General features: G+C 34.2%; 3 protein-coding genes across 7 annotated transcripts; all 3 read left to right on the top strand.

The window, feature by feature from the left end:
- Window positions 1–766: 766 nt before the first annotated feature.
- On the top strand, window positions 767–2,009 carry LOC130732165 (protein PPLZ02-like). Its single transcript, XM_057584270.1, has 2 exons — window positions 767–997; window positions 1,195–2,009. The coding sequence occupies exons 1-2, from the start codon at window positions 915–917 to the stop codon at window positions 1,799–1,801; spliced, it is 690 nt and encodes a 229-aa protein (XP_057440253.1). The 5' UTR covers window positions 767–914; the 3' UTR covers window positions 1,802–2,009.
- A 6,856-nt stretch (window positions 2,010–8,865) lies between these two features.
- LOC130726987 (uncharacterized) lies at window positions 8,866–12,464 on the top strand. 3 transcript variants are annotated; one of them, XM_057578326.1, is made up of 11 exons: window positions 8,866–9,438; window positions 9,646–9,806; window positions 9,898–10,165; window positions 10,297–10,393; window positions 10,485–10,606; window positions 10,706–10,790; window positions 10,910–11,045; window positions 11,149–11,303; window positions 11,403–11,520; window positions 11,625–11,813; window positions 11,977–12,464. In XM_057578326.1, exons 1-11 carry the CDS (start codon window positions 9,432–9,434, stop codon window positions 12,079–12,081), a joined length of 1,443 nt encoding a protein of 480 aa, XP_057434309.1. In that variant the 5' UTR covers window positions 8,866–9,431; the 3' UTR covers window positions 12,082–12,464. The 3 variants fall into 3 exon arrangements, with proteins under 3 accessions (XP_057434309.1, XP_057434291.1, XP_057434300.1); XM_057578308.1 differs by having other exon boundaries at window positions 8,867–9,438; window positions 11,883–12,464; XM_057578317.1 differs by having other exon boundaries at window positions 8,868–9,438; window positions 9,686–9,806; window positions 11,883–12,464.
- A 967-nt stretch (window positions 12,465–13,431) lies between these two features.
- LOC130726968 (uncharacterized) lies at window positions 13,432–17,703 on the top strand. 3 transcript variants are annotated; one of them, XM_057578296.1, is made up of 11 exons: window positions 13,432–13,591; window positions 14,601–14,862; window positions 15,015–15,111; window positions 15,231–15,352; window positions 15,472–15,556; window positions 15,640–15,769; window positions 15,921–16,075; window positions 16,185–16,302; window positions 16,409–16,603; window positions 16,739–17,162; window positions 17,274–17,703. In XM_057578296.1, the coding sequence occupies exons 2-10, from the start codon at window positions 14,610–14,612 to the stop codon at window positions 17,159–17,161; spliced, it is 1,578 nt and encodes a 525-aa protein (XP_057434279.1). In that variant the 5' UTR covers window positions 13,432–13,591; window positions 14,601–14,609; the 3' UTR covers window position 17,162; window positions 17,274–17,703. The 3 variants fall into 3 exon arrangements, with proteins under 3 accessions (XP_057434279.1, XP_057434285.1, XP_057434275.1); XM_057578302.1 differs by having other exon boundaries at window positions 16,412–16,603; window positions 16,739–17,703; XM_057578292.1 differs by having other exon boundaries at window positions 16,739–17,703.
- The last annotated feature ends 624 nt before the right edge of the window (window positions 17,704–18,327 follow it).

The following is an 18,327-nucleotide window of genomic DNA, read 5'->3' as shown; positions in this document are numbered from 1 at the left end:
TAGGGTAATTATGGTGGTCCAAGAATCTTCAAACATAAACCAATGTGTCTCAACTTGGAATTGACCTAATTATAAAATATAAACTATCATAAGGATGCAGGAAAAAGCAAAGGTTAACAGTGTTTTTTGATGTTTGTTCTGTGGAGATTCTGATAGAATCAACAAATAATTGCAATGGATAATAGTCATACCATGGTCTAAAATGTGATGTTCATTAAGGCAAGCGGTACTTTATATATATTTGAGAATGATATGCTCAAAGATCTTTTACATAGTGTTTGGAAGCTCATTCAAAAATTACGGTGAAAACAAAATCGGTGAACAAAAAACAACTTTCTCACTAGCTTTTGCGGGCTTAGAATTGGTTCTACTCATCCAGTCACAGAACCAAACATACACTAATTAGTCCAAGCTTCACACATGGGGGACTACAAACTAGTCATTATCTGCAAATTGCTCCCTACTGATCAGTTTTCACATGACAAGAATCTATGGACTTTATGTGTTAAAAAAGGGCATTGAAGCAACAGAGAATAACTTAAACAAATATATACTACTTCTGTACATAATATACAATATAATTGAAACAATGGATTGAAAGACATGTAATTGTTTCTTAATCATGGTTTGCAAATTGCTATACAGCCAAGTTATAGCTGATAGAGTGATAGGTGAAGAAAAAGAAGGTGAGACCTCAAAAATACCATGTGGGACCCTCACAGTGCTTAAATTGGTGCCAGATTGATTATAAAAAAAAGAATACCACATTTGGAACAAGCCCAACTACATAAACCCACACCCTCTTCTTCTTCTTCCTTCCCCTGCAGTTGGTACCACAACATAAACAACTCTCTCTTTCACTCAAACATAAACAACAACACTTTCTGAAAAGATTACAAATTCTTTTGCCTAACATGGCCAGACCACAACAGCGTTACCGAGGCGTCCGACAAAGGCATTGGGGCTCTTGGGTCTCCGAAATTCGACACCCTATATTGTAAGTCGCACACATTTATGAAAACTCATTCGAAAATTACGACGAAACCAAAATCACAGTGGACAATGGACATAAGCAACTTCTGTTGGCTTTTGATTATGTTCACTATGATTTTTGCTTTTACATAATTTTCGAAGTGAGGTACTTTTGAAACCATCCACCACCTTATTGAATGAAAAATAAATTGATGTGTTCAGGAAAACTAGGATATGGCTTGGGACATTTGAAACTGCTGAGGATGCAGCTAGAGCATACGATGAAGCCGCGAGGCTAATGTGCGGTGCGAGAGCAAGAACAAACTTCCCTTACAACCCCAATGCGTCTCAGTCTTCATCTTCCAAGCTTCTCTCAGCAACTTTAACTGCTAAACTGCATAGATGCTACATGGCTTCTCTGCAAATGACAAGGCCTTCAATGCCAGAGCCTCAAAGAGCTGCAGATTCCCCAAATGTGGCCAACACAAGCAACATTCCCATGAAAAATGGTGAAATTGAAGAAATGTTGGCACATAAGAGGCCTAAGGAGGAACAAGAATCCGAGGGGAATTGGGTTTTGAAGAAGGTTAAGGCAGAGAGTGCTCACAACGCTATGTTTGAATATCCGATGACACCAATGCAGACAGATGTTAACACACAATTCAAGATAAAAAGTGAACGGAACTCTTATTATGGATCGGATGAAAGTCGGTTCACATTGCAGTTAAGGCCTCTTGAAGAAGATCATAATCATATAGAGCAAATGATAGAGGAGCTACTTCATTATGGTTCCATTGAGCTTTGTTCTTATCCAACACAGGCTCTGTGATTCATGATTTGACTTTGAGCATTTTGTTGTTGCTACTTCCACATTCTTATATTCTGCTAATTTAACCAATTACTAGTACCTTAGCTTCTTATATCTATAGGCGTCCTAGATATTTTTCTAAGAGACACCATTGGACAATGTTCTGTGTATAGCCAATCATGTTGTTATCTGTGAAATTATGCATGTTTCCTGGCTCTTTGTTCTAAAACTTCTGCTATTTGCATTACCAATTGCAGAATCAGCTTCTTGTCTGAAATGGAAGGAGGTTTGTCAAAATGAACGGCTTTTTACTTTTTAGACAACTGAGCTAGAACCCCTTTATTTAAAAGATTGTAGCATTGCTATTAATTCTGACACAAGTATTTGAAAAATGAATCTTTTGAATTTAATCTAATTAAAATTAAAAAACCAAATTGTCCTGCATTTCTATAGCAACAAAAATAGCAGATATCTTGACTAACTGAATGAGAAGTGTCTGACATTTCTCTTCACAATGCCCCCAAGTCATGTGTTGGGATTGATTGCACCTTACAAGTCCCACATGCCTTAAGTTGGTAAGGAGGAGGAGGTCAATGCTATACATAGGTTCAAATCATTTATTACAAATGTACCACCACCACTTGACTAATCTTTCTTTATGAATTGTTCATGTAGGACATGTAGGAAGCTATAATGAGAATGTCATTCTTATATGAGATTGGTGAGAATAACTCACGAATATTCGATCTAATCATTAAGTAACTTTTTTAATCTAACGATCATGAGTTATTTTCATTATTTTCACCTAAGAAAAACCATTCTCAAAAAATACATTTCTACATGTGATATTTTTCTCTATGCCTGTTTTTCTCCAACATTGTGCTTGTGAGTTGTGAACCAATCAACCTGCAAATTTATTTATTACACTTAAAATAACAAAAAATTACTCTGACTATTGAAATAACTGACATTTGTGGAGATACTTTATTCAGGGGATTCTTACCTATGTGATCAAGTACATGGATTTAAAGATTCATTTCTTAATTAGATCATGGATGTGTTTAAACCGACTTCGACAGAAGGTGAATTTTTTTGTTTTTTCTATGATGCATAGGTTAGCATTTTGTCTTTTGAGCTCACATAATGGAATCAAATATTGCCTGAATCAATTTAATAATTGCTTAAAAATGAAAGCATTTTAACCTTTAGGCATAGGATGGTGCCATTTCCTTTTAGTTTTAGTTAAACTATTTGAAGGGTAATATTATCTTATTTTTATCTTGTTTTTTCAAAATTTGTGAAATGTTTATTTGATTCACTATAGTTCAATATTTATTATTTTTTTTACACTTTCAAGTTTATGTAAATAGTATTCAAGTGTAGCTATTATTTGTGTACTCTAACAAACAATAACAAACAATAGTAAGTGAATTTTTGGTAGACAACTGAGATTCTTAAGCATGTTATCAAGGCTTCATATCTTGATCGTGTGCCGTGTGCATAGAAAAAATGTTTGTTGGTATAGAGACTATACTTACTTTGGTGGTCTTTTCATCTTGAGATGAATTAGTCTCTGACTATCGGTCAAGAGAACCATTGGTACACACCAAAACTGTAGCTTATCACTTGAGGCTTAACATGCAAAATTTGACCATAAGAACCATTGCCTATCACGTACTAGAGAAAAATATAAGTGAATATCTTTTTGTAATCCATAACTATACAGTGTGTTCAAAACCCAATTCAGCAAAATGAGACAACATTGTGAACCCTTGAGGATCATAACATAGGGTTTTCAATTTCCATTGTATTCATAGACTCATATGTGCGTGAAATAATAAAGTTTTGACCTGCTGAGAAAAATATATGATTGTTGTTACTGTGTAGCATGGAATTTCAGACAAAGAAAAAAAATATCTTTTTACTTTGTTAGTGGCCTTTGTTGCTTTAAAGAGAGAATGGACACTGAATAAGATTGAGTGGATGTTCTAATGATTTATGTAAGGTCCCATTTGCATCTCAAAGGGACTTTCAAGTTTCAATTTTGCAGTTCCTCCTTTCTCCAAATCATACCTCTCTGGCTCTCACTTCCTTTCATACTTTTAATGCATCAATCCACATTTTTTTCATAAATTCTTTGCATCTTGAAAAATTCATAGTCCCTGTGGATTTCAGCACATAACAACAACCATTCATTTCAATTGATCACAGTTATGAAACAAATGCTAGAGCTAGATACTAAATTTACTATATTTGTTCCATAGAAAATGTAAGAAAAAAATTGTAGTTAACTTAAAAGAGTAAAATGTCTATTTATTGTTGCTTTTCCCTTTATGTAGTTGAAGCTGAACTCTAGTTTCTGTTTCTGTGTTGCATCAGTTAAAGGAATTCATTGTCCTAAGAAGAATCTTGAAACTGATTAATCACAAACATGAAAACGATAGCACTATCAAAACCACTGAATCAATATAGTAATCTTGAAAGGGACACTGGAAAATTGTTTGATTGGTGAAGTTTTACATTTTTTATGTAATTCGAAAGCGAATGTGTCATTTTCATGAACATCTACGGTAAATTTGATCAGCTTTTGCTAGGTGAAATTTGTTGGATCCCCCTAATCAATATCTGATAAACTCATGTCAACTTCAGTAACTTCAGACTCAGATCTTATTCAGTTCAGTTGAACATAATAATTAGGCAATTCTAGATTCTGTTACAGTTGCAGTTCTAATCTCCACTATAATTATGATCTAGAACAATAAACCGTGCCAAAATTATAAGGTGATTATGACTATATTTCTATCCAAAATTTACTATTAGCAGGGATATTGACATGATTTTTTAATTTCCTTTTTCTTTCTAGATTTTTTTTCTTTGTAACTAGTAAGCTTTTCTCCCATTTTATTAAAATGAATAAAATTACACACCCCATTATGTAGTACTCACAGTTAGAAATACAGTCTGTTTCTAACTATTTGTTCAAGTTTTTGATTTGTTTCATGGTATTCCTATATGCAATTCTCACAGGCTTCAGGACTTGAGGATTAACTTGTGAAGGTTTGTGTGCTTTGGTGACCCATCTCTATAGTGAACTTCATGATTGTTTGGAATTGATTTTGCTCCCCACAAGCATCAAATAATAAAGTTGTTTAGTCTCATTATATTGTTTTACTTTTGAATCAGCAAAGTTGGTTAAATCATGGCATCTTAGCGAGTTTCTCATCATTAACAGTTTGAATTTTGTGACACTGAGGAGAACTTTAATAAGGTTTACCTGACCCTCCATATTTTTCATTTTAGTGTGCATAATTGGCAATTCTACAATTACTAAAGTTGTTCAGAAAACAGAGAAAGAATGAAATTAAGGGTAAAATGCTTTATGGCATATCTGTTATCTGGGAAATCCTTTTCATTAGCATGGTTAATCATGAGTTGATGGCTTCACTTGGCCACATTATGGCACGTTGACTTGTCATCATTAGTGCTATACTTTCCAGTATATTCTGTTTTTATTAATTTTTATTAATAACTAAAAGTGCATTTTCTGTATCCAAGCAGTGAAGATCTTTGTTTAGACTTTAGATTAGTTTATAGTGTGGTCTTGATTTCATGAATGTGTATAGAATTCATCGCCATTTTGAGCAAGATTTTGAATTCATACCATGAAAGTTAGACAGCAATATAGAATAGAGTCTCCTAGCATGTTTGGATTCGGGTCCAGATCTTTCTAGATCAATTCTGCTACCACAAAAGTGATTAGAAGTAGCTTCTCATAGAATCAATTCTTATTCTTACGTGAAAATCTACTATGCATCCAAACATGCATAGAGTATGAGAGAATTATGGATGTCCATTTAAATGAAGCATATTCCTAACGAATAAGAAATATGGTATTGTCCTTTTAGCTTGTTTTATGCGGGTACTAAACAACGATATTAAGTGCATGTTTGAAAATCTTTCTACAATTATTTAAAATTTAAAAAAACAGAATCAATTATGCAAATAAGTTCTCAAAAGTAGTTTTTCAGTTTTAGGAGAGAAGTCAATTCAAACATGTTATAATTGCTAGAATCTTCATATAACACCTTATCAGTTTTTAATATACACCTTCAAGGAGTATCATATTACAAGTGTTTAATTAGGCAGCTCTGAGGTCAAGTAAAAGTCTATCTCAATTCAATGCTATGGTGCAAGAATTCACAAGAAGGGATTCCATGGTGCAAAACAATGTGTGTTAAAAAGAAAGGTAGGTGAAGGAGTCAAAGGTTGAGATCATCCATAGAATAAAAAGCAGTCAAAACCAATCATGGCGCACCCAATCATGTTGTAAATAGAATCTGGTAGAAATGGTGAGCGAGTGAGATACAATCATACAATACATCTGCACCTTGTACTCTTTTCTCCAAAACCACATTTACAAGATTATTCTGGTTTTGTTAAGAGCTCTATTATTTGTTTTTTAGGTGCCTTGGATCATGCAAGTCATGCATAAATCCAAAAGGGAAGAAGATTTTGTCGCAAAAATAAGAAAAGGTTGGTGGCCTACTCTGCTAAAAAGCCAAAATACTTTCAACGATCGGTTTAGGAGCATGAGAAACATTTTATTAATTAGTTGAGTGGAAGATAATATTTAAGTGTGTGTTGGGTATCAGTCAAGTGCAACATGAACGAACTTTCATTTCAATTCATAAAAAAAAATTCATTCACTTTTTATTTCAAAATGATTGCTAATTAACTATCTTTTTGTACTATTTCTAACAGTAATATCCAAACATAGATAAACTTCAGTATAATATGAGATTTGGTTTGAGGTTTTGGAAGGCAAGACATGTCTCAAATTTCCTATACTTGTCTTCGCCATCCCTTCACATGGACAGGTACATATCCACATTTTGATCCACATGGTCCTAAACCACCCTTCTCTTAACCTGGGCAAACAAACAAGGTCACTTGGGTCCACCTCAAAAAAAGAAAATTATGTCCAAAAAAAGAAAATTATGTTGGTACTAGACTCTACTAAGATTGTTATCAAAAGGATCTCCATATGAAGGGTCTGTCAGAAGAAGTGGAAAATAAAAGTCAAGTAATTCATAAGAGGTGTTGAACTTCGCTGGCATTCCTGGTCAACATGGTAATTGTATTGCAACAATGCTTTGATGACCCGGGCTCAAATGCTAGCAATGGAAAAAGAAGAAGAAGAAGCTGAAACATGACAATATAAATGAGGTATTAACTAATACCTCTCTTTTTGTGTTTACTAAGTTATCAATAATTGTTCATATACCATTTTAAACTTTTTTTTGGTCGATATACCATTTTAAACTTATTTCATTAAATTTATAATATTGCTTGTGAGGGGGAAACTGGCGGAACATGTCCCCTACGTCCATATCTCAGATACAAGCATGACCCTTAAGGATGTCACAGTCAACTCCAAATGGGACTTTAACCGGGTTTTCACCTTGATCCCAGATGAGTTTAAGCAAGAGCTGTTGAGAATTGAGCCAGTGGTTGTACAAAACCGAGAGGATGCTTGGACCTGGGAGAGTAGCCCGACGGGTAAGTACAGAACAAAGGATGCTTATGATTGGCTTTATGCTCGTACGAGGGAGCATGGTGTTATGCGTAACTGGGCCTGGATCTGGAAGCTTGGAGTCCCGGAAAAAATCAGATACTTTATCTGGATAATGATGCACGAATCACTGCAGGTAAACCAATACCGTTTCTCCTGCAATTTAGCTGGTTCCCCGGCGTGCCCCCGTTGTTCTTGTGGCCAGGAATCTATTCTGCATTGCCTGAGGGATTGCCCTCATGCGTTTGAAATCTGGAACAGGATGGGTGCTCTCTCTTGGCAAGGCTTTGGGAACACTAACCTAGAGTGTTGGTTGAGAAATCTTGCCTTGAGTTCGAACGGTATTACTTTTATTGCAACCGTATGGGGCATTTGGAAATGGAGGAACAATGTGGTTTTTGAACCTCCAGGTTGGAATATAGATGAAGCTTGGAGACGCATCTGTATGGAACATGATGAGATAGTGAGATTTGGAAACCTGAATGGGATGGAACATGACACAGAACGGCTGAGAAAGGCTTGGTGTTGCCCACCGAAAGGAAAAACGAAGTTGAATGTGGATGGTAGTTTCTTGCCACTGAACGAATGCATGGGTGGGGGAGGAGCTCTTCGGGATTCAAAGGGGACCTGGATCACTGGTTTCCAGTATCATGAAGCTGGAGGAAATATCCTGAGAGCGGAAGCATTGGCACTAAAGCATGGGTTGGACCTGGCATGGCACAAAGGTTATAGAACACTTGTCTGTGAGGTTGACTGCAAGGAGCTGCTCGAAGCATTAGAGGATGAGGAGAGTGTCCGATTACTAGAAGTGTTACAGGAGATTCGCGAGTGTCTCAAGAAGCAGTGGTCCGTGGAACTTGAGTGGATCCCTAGAGATTGCAACAAAGTGGCAGATTGCCTAGCTTATCAAGGAGCTATTAGTAGTTTACCAGGTTTACAGTTTTTTGAGGAACCACCAATAGATGTCCAGAATCTGTTGTTGAGTGACTCTTGGTTTTGTAGTTAGTTTGTTAATTTTCCGATGAAGCAAAAAAAAATAATATTGCTTGTGAGATTACTTTCTATTAATCATGTGGGCTAAAAGGCCAGAAAAACAAAACACAAAAATTATTTAGTAAAAAGTAAAAACTGAAAATAAAAACTAGAAAAAAATCATTCAGAGAGACTTGTATACCGGAAATCTCTTATCATTGTGCATGGCCATGGTGGCCTACCATGTATGGTCAGAAAAACTTGGAAAATAGCTTGAAAAAAGTTATAGAGAGTTAAAGACTACTCTAAATGAGCATTTGAGCAAATCTATCTATCTATATATCTATATCTACTAAACTTGAAAAGAGAGTGTGAAGGTTCACTGTTCCTAAGAAAGCTCTCAATCCTGGCCGTTGAATTTTTATTTTAGAGGCCCCACTTACTGATATTGAGTTTTGACCATTGATCTTTTGTGCCTGTATCTGGGCTGGCCCAAGAGAAGAAGCCTAGTATATTTTCGGAGCTTACTCCTCTGTAGCAGACATCATGATCACAGCTGAAGATGGAGATGCTGAGTGAGAATAGTGTCGGCTGGGTCTTCTCTTCCTTCTTTCATGATGTTTTGTCTTTCGTCATTTGTTTATGGGTTAGGTTAGGATGATAGTACGTGATGTGTGCAAGAGCAGTGTGTATACTTTTGAAGGAACAGAGTACCATCTTTGATTTGAAGGGGGTATTCGATTTTTCTCTTTTGGGGATTAGGTTTGATGATGAGTGAAGCAGAGATTGGAAGTAGTGAATATCTGTCTTCTGATTGAGTTAGATAGCAGAAAGAGTTGTTGTTTGCTGATTATATGTGATGAAAGGTGTTGTTGATTTGGTCATTCTCTCATGTGGTTCTTTGATCCTTGATCTGAGTGTTATAGATTTCATCATAATGACGTAAATTGAGTCAGTCGAGTATGGGTTAGCCGGAGACTTCCCTGGATGTGATTTGGACTGGGGTTAAGTTTTGAACGAACATGGGGGAATAGTGCCCTGCAATTGTCAGAAAGAGAGAAAAATGAGAAGGAGTTCCTGTTTGGTCTTCTGCTGAAACTTCTATAGATGTCAGGTTAGTACAAGAGTGGTTGGTATGCAATTTGATACAGCCTGTGTATTTTTTGTTCATTTAAAATTGAATTTCAATTGTGTATTTGTTTTCCTTAACAATTGTCTATAAATACTCCTATTGTTTGTTGTATGTTTGTGCTTGGCCACTTCATTTATCATTTTGTTACATATCTTTCGCTTGAGAATTGTTATCAAACACAATCTTTAGTGATGGCTTACACTGCTGGTCCTTTCAATCCATTGCGAAGTTTATTCATTGGGAAAGAAACCTGGAAAGTTAAGGTTCGCGTTCTTCGTGTGTGGGAGATGTTTCCTATTGGTGATCCATCCAAACCTTATGCCATTAATCTTGTCCTAATTGATGAAGAGGTTATCATTTGTGTTTATTTCCCTGTTTATTTCTTGTATTTGACTACATTTTGTTTAGTTGTGTTTGTGTTAATTTTTGTTTTGTCTATAGGGAGTTAAAATTGAAGCTTATATTAAGAAGGGTTACATGTCGAAGTTTCGAGGTGAATTTGCTGAGGGAAATGTGTATAAGATAACCTATTTTGCTGTTGGTGACAATGGTGGTTCATTTCGTGCATGTGAACATGCGTTCAAGATATTTTTCACTTCAAGGACTCGTGCTGTGCCTGATTTTTCCGATGTCATTCCCACTGTTGGGTTGACATTGAAGAACTCTGCTGAGATTAAGGGTACTTTGGGGGAGTCTGATTTCCTGATAGGTAAATCTCTCAATCTGTAATTGTTAGGATATATCTATTTTTTGTTTGGAATGTATATGATTTTGGTAAATTTGTTGTGTAGTTGTTGGTTATCTTTTATTGTTGCTGTGATCTGTTTTTTTTTGTTTTAGATTATATTGGATTACTTGCAGAACTTCCAAGTGAGAGGCAGTATGAAAAATCTGGAAATATAACAAGGAAGATTGAGCTTGAGCTTATTGATGACAAGTAGTGTTATCTACTATTATGTTGAGTTATTATGATATTATGTCGTTGTGTTTATTTACCTAATTACATCATTTTGGGTGTGCTTTGATAGGGGTAAGGTCAGGTGCGCCCTATTTGGGAACTATGTGGACATTGTGAAGGAATATTTGGCTAATGTTGGCAATAATTTACCAGTTGTTGTTGTCCAGTTGGCTAAAATTAAGTCATTTAGAGGTATTTATTAAATTAATCTGTTATGTTGTACTTGTGTTGTTTTTTACCCTTTAACCATTGTCAATTTGATTATTTGAATGATTTTGTTATATATCCTAGGTCATGTTGTAATTCAAAATGTCATGAATGGAACTAAGGTCTTGTTTAATCCTGATATCCCTGAAGTGACCTCTTTTCGGAATGGGTATTGTTCTAATGGTCATTATAGTTATCCTTTAGTATTTTAATGGTGTCCTTGATTGTTTTTAATAGGCATATATATCATGAATTGATTCTCATATTGGTCCATGTTATTATTTGTAGTTTGGCATTGCATGGAATTGAGTGTGATGTTCCTGTTGGTGAAATTCACGGTGGGCTGCCTTATGTGCCTGTTGATGAGGAGTTTCTTTCTCATTTTCCTAGGAAGACAATTCAAGAGTTGTATTCCACTGCAGAGGTAATCTTTATATTCGAATGAGTTGATATTTAGTAGATATGTAGATGTGTTAATATTTAGGTATAAGAGTAGTGACCTATTTGGCTATATTTTTGTGTTTTAGGAGGGCATATTCATAGTATTGGCTACAAGAAGTGATTTGCTTGATGGTGAGCGATGGTATTATACTTCGTGCCGCTGTCACAAATCATTAACTGTTGAGGGAGGTCTTTCTTACTGTCGTGGTTGTGCAATGTTTGTGCTTGAAGTTATTCCAAGGTTAGTTGTTTAAGTGTATATTAGTTTGGTTTGATTCTTAAGTATGAGGTGCTTCCTATTGTTGTGAAATTTAGTTGCTGCATGTTGGTATATATGTAGGTTTATAATTAAGGCTGAGGTCTACGATGGTGAAGAAACTGCTACATTTGTGATGTTTGATAATGATAGTGAATCTATCATTCAAAAAAGTTGCAAAGATTTGGTTTTGGGCAGCAAGGTGCATTTTATTGTTTTTAATCTCTTTAGCTTGTTATATATAATTTTTCTATGGTTATTTGTTACTTGAATAATTCTTTTCTTTCATGTAATCTTTTATTGTAGATTGATTCTATTGGTGAATACCCTGATGCTGTGAAGGCCATTGTTGGGCGCGAGTTCCTTTTCAAGGTTGAGAAAGGTTGTGATCATGGTGTGAAGTTTGATCATTCCTTTAAAGTAAAGAAGATCTGTGGTGATTGTGGTGTCATTGAAATGTTTAAGTCTAATGTTGCTGTTCATACTCCTAAGAAGGTATTAGTTTGGTTTTTTATTACAGAAAAATTAGATTTTATGTTGACTAAGGTAAATTTACATGTCCAGTTGATGGCCGATGCATTTGTTTCCAATCTTGATTCTGGATCAAATGATTGTCCGTTGAGTGACAATATGGCTGATTATTCTGGTGAACTCTCAGAAATTGGGGCTATCGCTGTTTCGCTGGATGACATATCGCCGGTTGAATGCTCTTCTGTTCTTTCTTCTGCTGGGTGTGTTGTTGGTGGTGATTCAAGTGATGTGAAGCCTTCAAAGAGGATGAGGATAAGGAAGATCAAACTAGATCTTTAGAGATTTGGCTTTGAATGTAGTGGGGAGTAGTTTTATGTAGTATTTTGATGTGCTGTAACTTATGTTTTAGTAGGTACTTTATTTTGATTTCATCCTCTTGTGTGGTAGCGAATGTTAAACATATGGTGTTGGTTGTTCAATGCTGCTGATACAATGTTTTGGTTGGATGACTGTGGTTGTAATTTGTTTCAAGTATGTACTTGTGATGTACTTAATCTACTGTAATGTATTTAAATTTGAATGATCAATGGTGTGTAATGTTAATTGACAATTGACGATTACTGTATTGTATTGATTTAGTTGGAGTATACATCTTTAGTTTACATTATGTTTGAATATTCTGTGGTCTGAAGTCACAGTGCAATTTCTGTAAGTGTGTAACTATTGTTTGGGGCTCACTAATTTTTGGACTATTTATTGTTTTAATTGGATAAGCGACAGTTCAGTTGTTTTAAAATCTAATACGAGGGAGGGTTGACATGAATAAGTTTTGTTATTTATGCAGTTCCAAAAAAAAACTTGGTTTTTTATGCCACATAAAGTTGTATATATGTTGTTTAAAATATGATGCTAAGTTGTTATTGAAAAGCACAAAATAAAGTATGCAGAAAGGTATTAAATTTTGTGGTAAATACAAAAAAGCTATTGAATTAATTAGTTGCTTATCAGTAGTAGGGAATGAAGGACTTTATTATTTCCTTTTTTAAAAGATGAGAATTACAGAGTACAAAACACATTTTTATTAATCATAAGATTGGGAAAATAACTTGTACTTTTTTTTTGGTAAGCAAATAAATTGTACCTTTGATACAAAATATTAGTGTATGAGGAAAAAAAATTAAAACCATGACTTGTGAGATCAAGTTTCGTTAGGTGTGTCATTTATTGTAATTAGTAATGTAGTACATATGAAGTGTAATTTGTTAAATGGGTTATTATATGTGTTTGATTGGTTGATAGAAATTATGTTGTGTTTTTTAGATTTCAATTCAGTGATTTAAGCAGTATTTGAGTGGGATTAGGATTTTGATTTGAGGGCCAGATTTTATCACCACCATGTCAGTTCGGTTTGCAATGTGCATCAATTATATTTGATTTTTTTTCCTTTTGCAAATATAAATAGTTTTATATATTTTTGTCGCTGAAGTATAATTAGTTTTTTAAGTTGTGAATTTTGGGGAGGGAAATTTTTTTGTTAGATAGCAGTTTGTTATTTGGGCCAGGAAAACTTGTACATTTTTTGGGCCCATATTACTTTAGGGTTGGTATTTTGGCCGTTCCCTCCTTGAACAAAATCACCAAACGTGTGCTGTTACTGTTCTGGGTAATTGACCCTGAATTTGTTCCTGTTCCTGCTCAGCTATAGATAGAACGATGAGGTTTGAGATCTCTGAGGTTCGATCATGGTGCAATAGTTGATTTTGCATTCAGTTTTCCCAATTCTGTCTTTCATATGTATTTAGGTATGTTATGCATTCATTTGTATATTACTTGTACTCAATAGCAGTAGTTAATTAGCTGTGATCATGATTTACCTATACCTACTCCTAACTGCTCTCAGATGTAACCATACAAGAATTAGATAAAATTTGATTTAAATTTTTTTCCATCATTTGTTTTCATCATTTGCGTGAGGGATTTAGTTGGCTATGCACGTCAATTTCTTCAGTCAGTCTGTACCATGAACAAAGTAGTACCTTTTAGGTGTCTTATGGGGGTTACTTTACACTGAAATTTTTTCTGATGATACGTCTGTTGTTGACCAATCTGTGCACTGAAATGAGTTATGTGGTTTCTCTTTTGTTATTGAGTTGATTAGTAGATGTTGGGTAGGTATGATGTGTAGTGAACTTGCAGAATTCTGATATTACATATCTCCCTTCTTGTCGTCCAATAGTTGCTTACAAGTCTGAACTAGAAATTCTGACTTATCTAGCTGTTTAATTATTTAATTGTGCTTGTATGTTGCATAAGTAGTAGTGAATAGTTATAGTTATGAGGTAGTTGGTAGTTCTTAGTAGCTTGAGTGTGTTTAGTTTAGTTTATTCTGTTGATGGTATTTTATATTACTATATCCCTCACTATATATATGTGGTTCTTTTGCTCTATGGTATTGCATATCTCACTTGTGTTCCACACAAAACACTATCTTTGTTAGCCATAAACCGAAGATGGCATCTGTTATTCCCACATTTGATAGAGTGCGTTCTATCTCTATGACAAAGAAATATTGGAGGATTAGAGTTAGGATCATTGATCTTTGGAAATTACATGAGCATATGCTTCCCCTATCTTATTCCAACATGGAGATGGTCATGATTGATAGAGAAGTATAGATAAATCTTGTTCTCTGTTGTGATATTTTTAATATGTCCCTATGTGTTCATGACTTGAAGCTTTTGTATTTTTTGTTATCTTGAGTATTGTTCATATGTTAACAGTCTTGAACTAAGTGTATCTATCTGATATCAGGGTGAAAAGATGGAAGCAGCTGTATCAAAATTAGATCCTATTACTGAAAAGCTTGAGGAGGGTGCTGTTTATGAGATATCAAACTTCTTGATCGTTCAGAATACCGGATCTCAACGCTATACAAGGCATTCTTTCAGAATAATTTTGCATACTTCTACTAGAATTGTCCCAGCAAAGGATGATCGTATTCCATTGCATGGGTTGTCATTTTTTCACATTCAGAATATCATGTTAGTGGGAGATAAATTTGGCTACTTAGTAGGTAAGTTGAGTATTATTTATTATAACTGATCTCATTGTTCAGATTTACTTATGTTTTCCTTGAGTTGATGTTAGAAATATTGTATTTTTGCATATATAAGTTAAATTTTGTATAATTAAGAAGTACTTTTTTGTTGTGTTTGTTTTTCATAGATGTAATGGGAGTGTTGTCAGCTGCATCTAGGGTCAAACTTCTGATCAAGGGTAATAGGATCTATAAGATGATGGTTATTGATATAATGGATTTAACGTAAGTCAGATTTAGTTATTTGTTTATTCATATTTTGTGATATTTTCATATTGTTTTTTTGTTGTTGTGTAAGTTAGTATGTCAGATAGATTATTCTAATCTTTGTTTTAATTATGCAGTGGGAAGTGTAGTTGTGTGCTGGTTGGTGATATAGTGGAAAGTATTTCTGAATACCTTAGTAAGGATTGGGTAAATAGGCCTACTATTGGTTTACGTTATGTTGATGTAAGAAAGGTTGATGGTGAGTTTATGTTCTAATGTTTTAATATAAGTTAACAGTTCAACTTTTTAATTTTAGTTATACTTATTACTAACTCCTTTTAGTTATAAATTTGACATTTGAATGATATATATTTGTAGGCAAAGTTAAGATTAATTGCATCCCATACGTTTCCAAGATTTACATCAATCATGTGTATGAAGAAGATTGGATAACGGGGGATAGGTATGAGATTTTTGAGGTTTTTGAAGTTAGATTAGAAAATTTGTTCCTCAATGAATGAAACTAATATTTTAATTGATCCTTAGGTTTATTGGTCTGGAATCAGATATTCCTGTTGAATATATTTGTAGCCCTGATTTGAGTTTTGACATTAAAGACGATATGGTTGGCTCTAACTCAATGAGAACTGTTGCTGAATTATTGACTGTTAAACAGGTCAGTGAATGCATGTATATTACATATTTTTAGGGTAAAATATGTTTTAGGTTAATGATGTTTAAATTTGTCTAGAACAACAACATAGTTAAATCTTTATTGGAACTACATTTCAGTGATCTAATTGATGTCTACATTCCTAATTTCACAGCGAGGTGTTGCGGTTGTTAAAGCTTGTATCAATGCATTTATTAATGATTGCCCATGGTCTTATAATTCATGTTGGTGTCATATGGAACTCCAGATGGAAAATGGTGCTTATAGGTGCAATAGGTGTTATCGTGACATTGGCAAAACTGTCAGGAGGTTAAATCTGTGTTAAGTTATTAATATGTTTCTTAGTTGAATATGTATTATAAGTCTTTTGTATACTATACTGTTTTTATCATTCAGTAATAGTCTTTTATTGTGTTAGGTATAAAATTCAGCTGGAAGTGTTTGATGGCTATGATAACACCATATTTGTGCTTAATGATGCTCAAGCAAATCAATGTGTTGGTATTCAATGCGAGGATTTACTTAATTTGAATGAGGTTTGATCATTTGTTGTTGGTTCATTTTATTGTTTGAATTTATATTATGGCCAAGTACTTAAGATTATTGTGGAAGTAAATTTTGATTGTATGTATTCAAATGTAGAAGAATGCTGTTCCTGGTAGATATCCGTTGATACTCCAAGAGAAACTGCTTAGTAAAGAATTGCTGTTCAAGGTTCGTACGGGTGCTGGTACAACGTATTATGGTGAACAGACATTTGAGGTGCTGGCTATTTGTGATGATGTTGGTGTGATCTCCAACTTTAGTCGTAGTGAAGCATTCCTCACACCTGTTAAGGTATATTTATAGTCTGTATTATTAAGTTAGTTGCTTAATGATTTATTTAGTGTTAAAATGATTCATTTCAAGTTTGATAGTTGGAAGTCTGATGCATGACTTATACCTTATTGATATGTTTTGTGATTTATATAGGCTAAGTTTTGTCCGCCTTTCACTCAGTTTGAAGAAATTTGTGATGGTCATGATACTGAAGATAATGGAGTTGCGAAGCTTAAAGAAACAGTCCATTGTGGTAGTAGCAATATTGGGGTAATACATTCCTTGGGTTGTCTATCTGACTCTACTCATTCATCCATTAACCAAGTTATTGTTCATCGTCCGCTGAAAAGGAAATTGATGGCAGAATTTCAAGATTCTGAGAATGGTTGTGGTCAGTTACTTCAGTATGTTGATCAGTGTGGTGGGAGTAAATTGGTTGAGGAGTATAAGTCATTTTCTAAAGGGAATTGTAGTGGAATCCAGCCTATTCCTTCTGATTGCAAAAGTCTGGAAGATGATGTGGAACATGTTAAGGGTCAAAGTTGCAAAAGTCAGAATTGCAAGCTAATTGAATAGGGTATGGACTTCTGTGTTGAATCTGGTCATGATGTTTATGTTCAAGATAGTAACAAATCTTTGGTTGGCTACCATTGTTTGAAGATGTTTAGTTCTATTGGTGGTGTCTCAGGTTTGAAGGAAGAGGAGGTGAAGGTAGCTGGGGTAGTTGATTTGGAAAGCTTGGACCATGAAGGTGAAGAATTGTCTGAACAAGAATTTGGAAGGAATGAGTTAATTAGTGTAACTGATTCATCTTCCAGTGATAATTTTGAGATTCTGGTGGAAGACAAGGATCAAGGAGGGGACTGCATTGAAGTTATATATCTATCAGACTAATTGGGCTTATCAGATCTGTTTAGTAGTTGTGTGCCTTTTTTGTATAATATGTTGGCATCCTTTAGCTTATCTTTTTGTTAGTAGTAAGGTCATGCTGGACGCCATGGGTATTTTGTTTTATTTGTAAAATTCCTTACTATTATTTTGTAATTTAGTGTTCTATCAGATCTATATTTTGATGTAAGTTTGGACGGATCTAATTTGATGATATTTCTGTTTATGTATGTGACTATTAGTAAGTGTATGGACATTTACATGTGTAATTTTTAGTAGATCTTATTCTTAGCGGTGGCGGTTGAATTTTTGCTTGTTGTTTCTTCAAGTTTTGTATGAGAGAGAATATGTTAGATTATTTGTAGTGACATTAGAGAAAATAATCTAATTTCGTGACAAATCTTTTAAGTTTGGTGTATATGTTTTATATATAATATAGGTATGCTTAATGTAGCAATGTGTTAGTGTAATATATGTGGTGGAATAATATGATAGATTTTGTCTAATGATATAACTTATCAGGATGTTATTACCTTGTATTTGATTATAACATAAAACTTACTTTATAGTTAATAACATATACTGTATAGTTTCAAAATATATATATATATATATATATATATATATATATATATATAAAAAGGATGAAATTAAGATATTTGGTGTGATAAAATAAATAGTGTTGTAAGCATAGTAACTTTATTATTTTTATTATTTATGTTGTAGAAATTTCGTAAGTAGGATAAGAAGGATTAGAAGGAAGAGTTGTATTGTTTTTGAAATGAGGGAGATTTCTGTTATTTTTTTGTTTTAGGTATTTTTTGAAATTATGTTATTAAAAGAATCATTTAATT

Source organism: Lotus japonicus, chromosome 1, assembly GCF_012489685.1.
Source record: "Lotus japonicus ecotype B-129 chromosome 1, LjGifu_v1.2".
In the NCBI taxonomy this organism is placed as follows: domain Eukaryota; kingdom Viridiplantae; phylum Streptophyta; class Magnoliopsida; order Fabales; family Fabaceae; genus Lotus; species Lotus japonicus.
The sequence above is the reverse complement of the archived record's forward strand: the minus strand, read 5'-3'. Positions and strand labels throughout refer to the sequence as shown.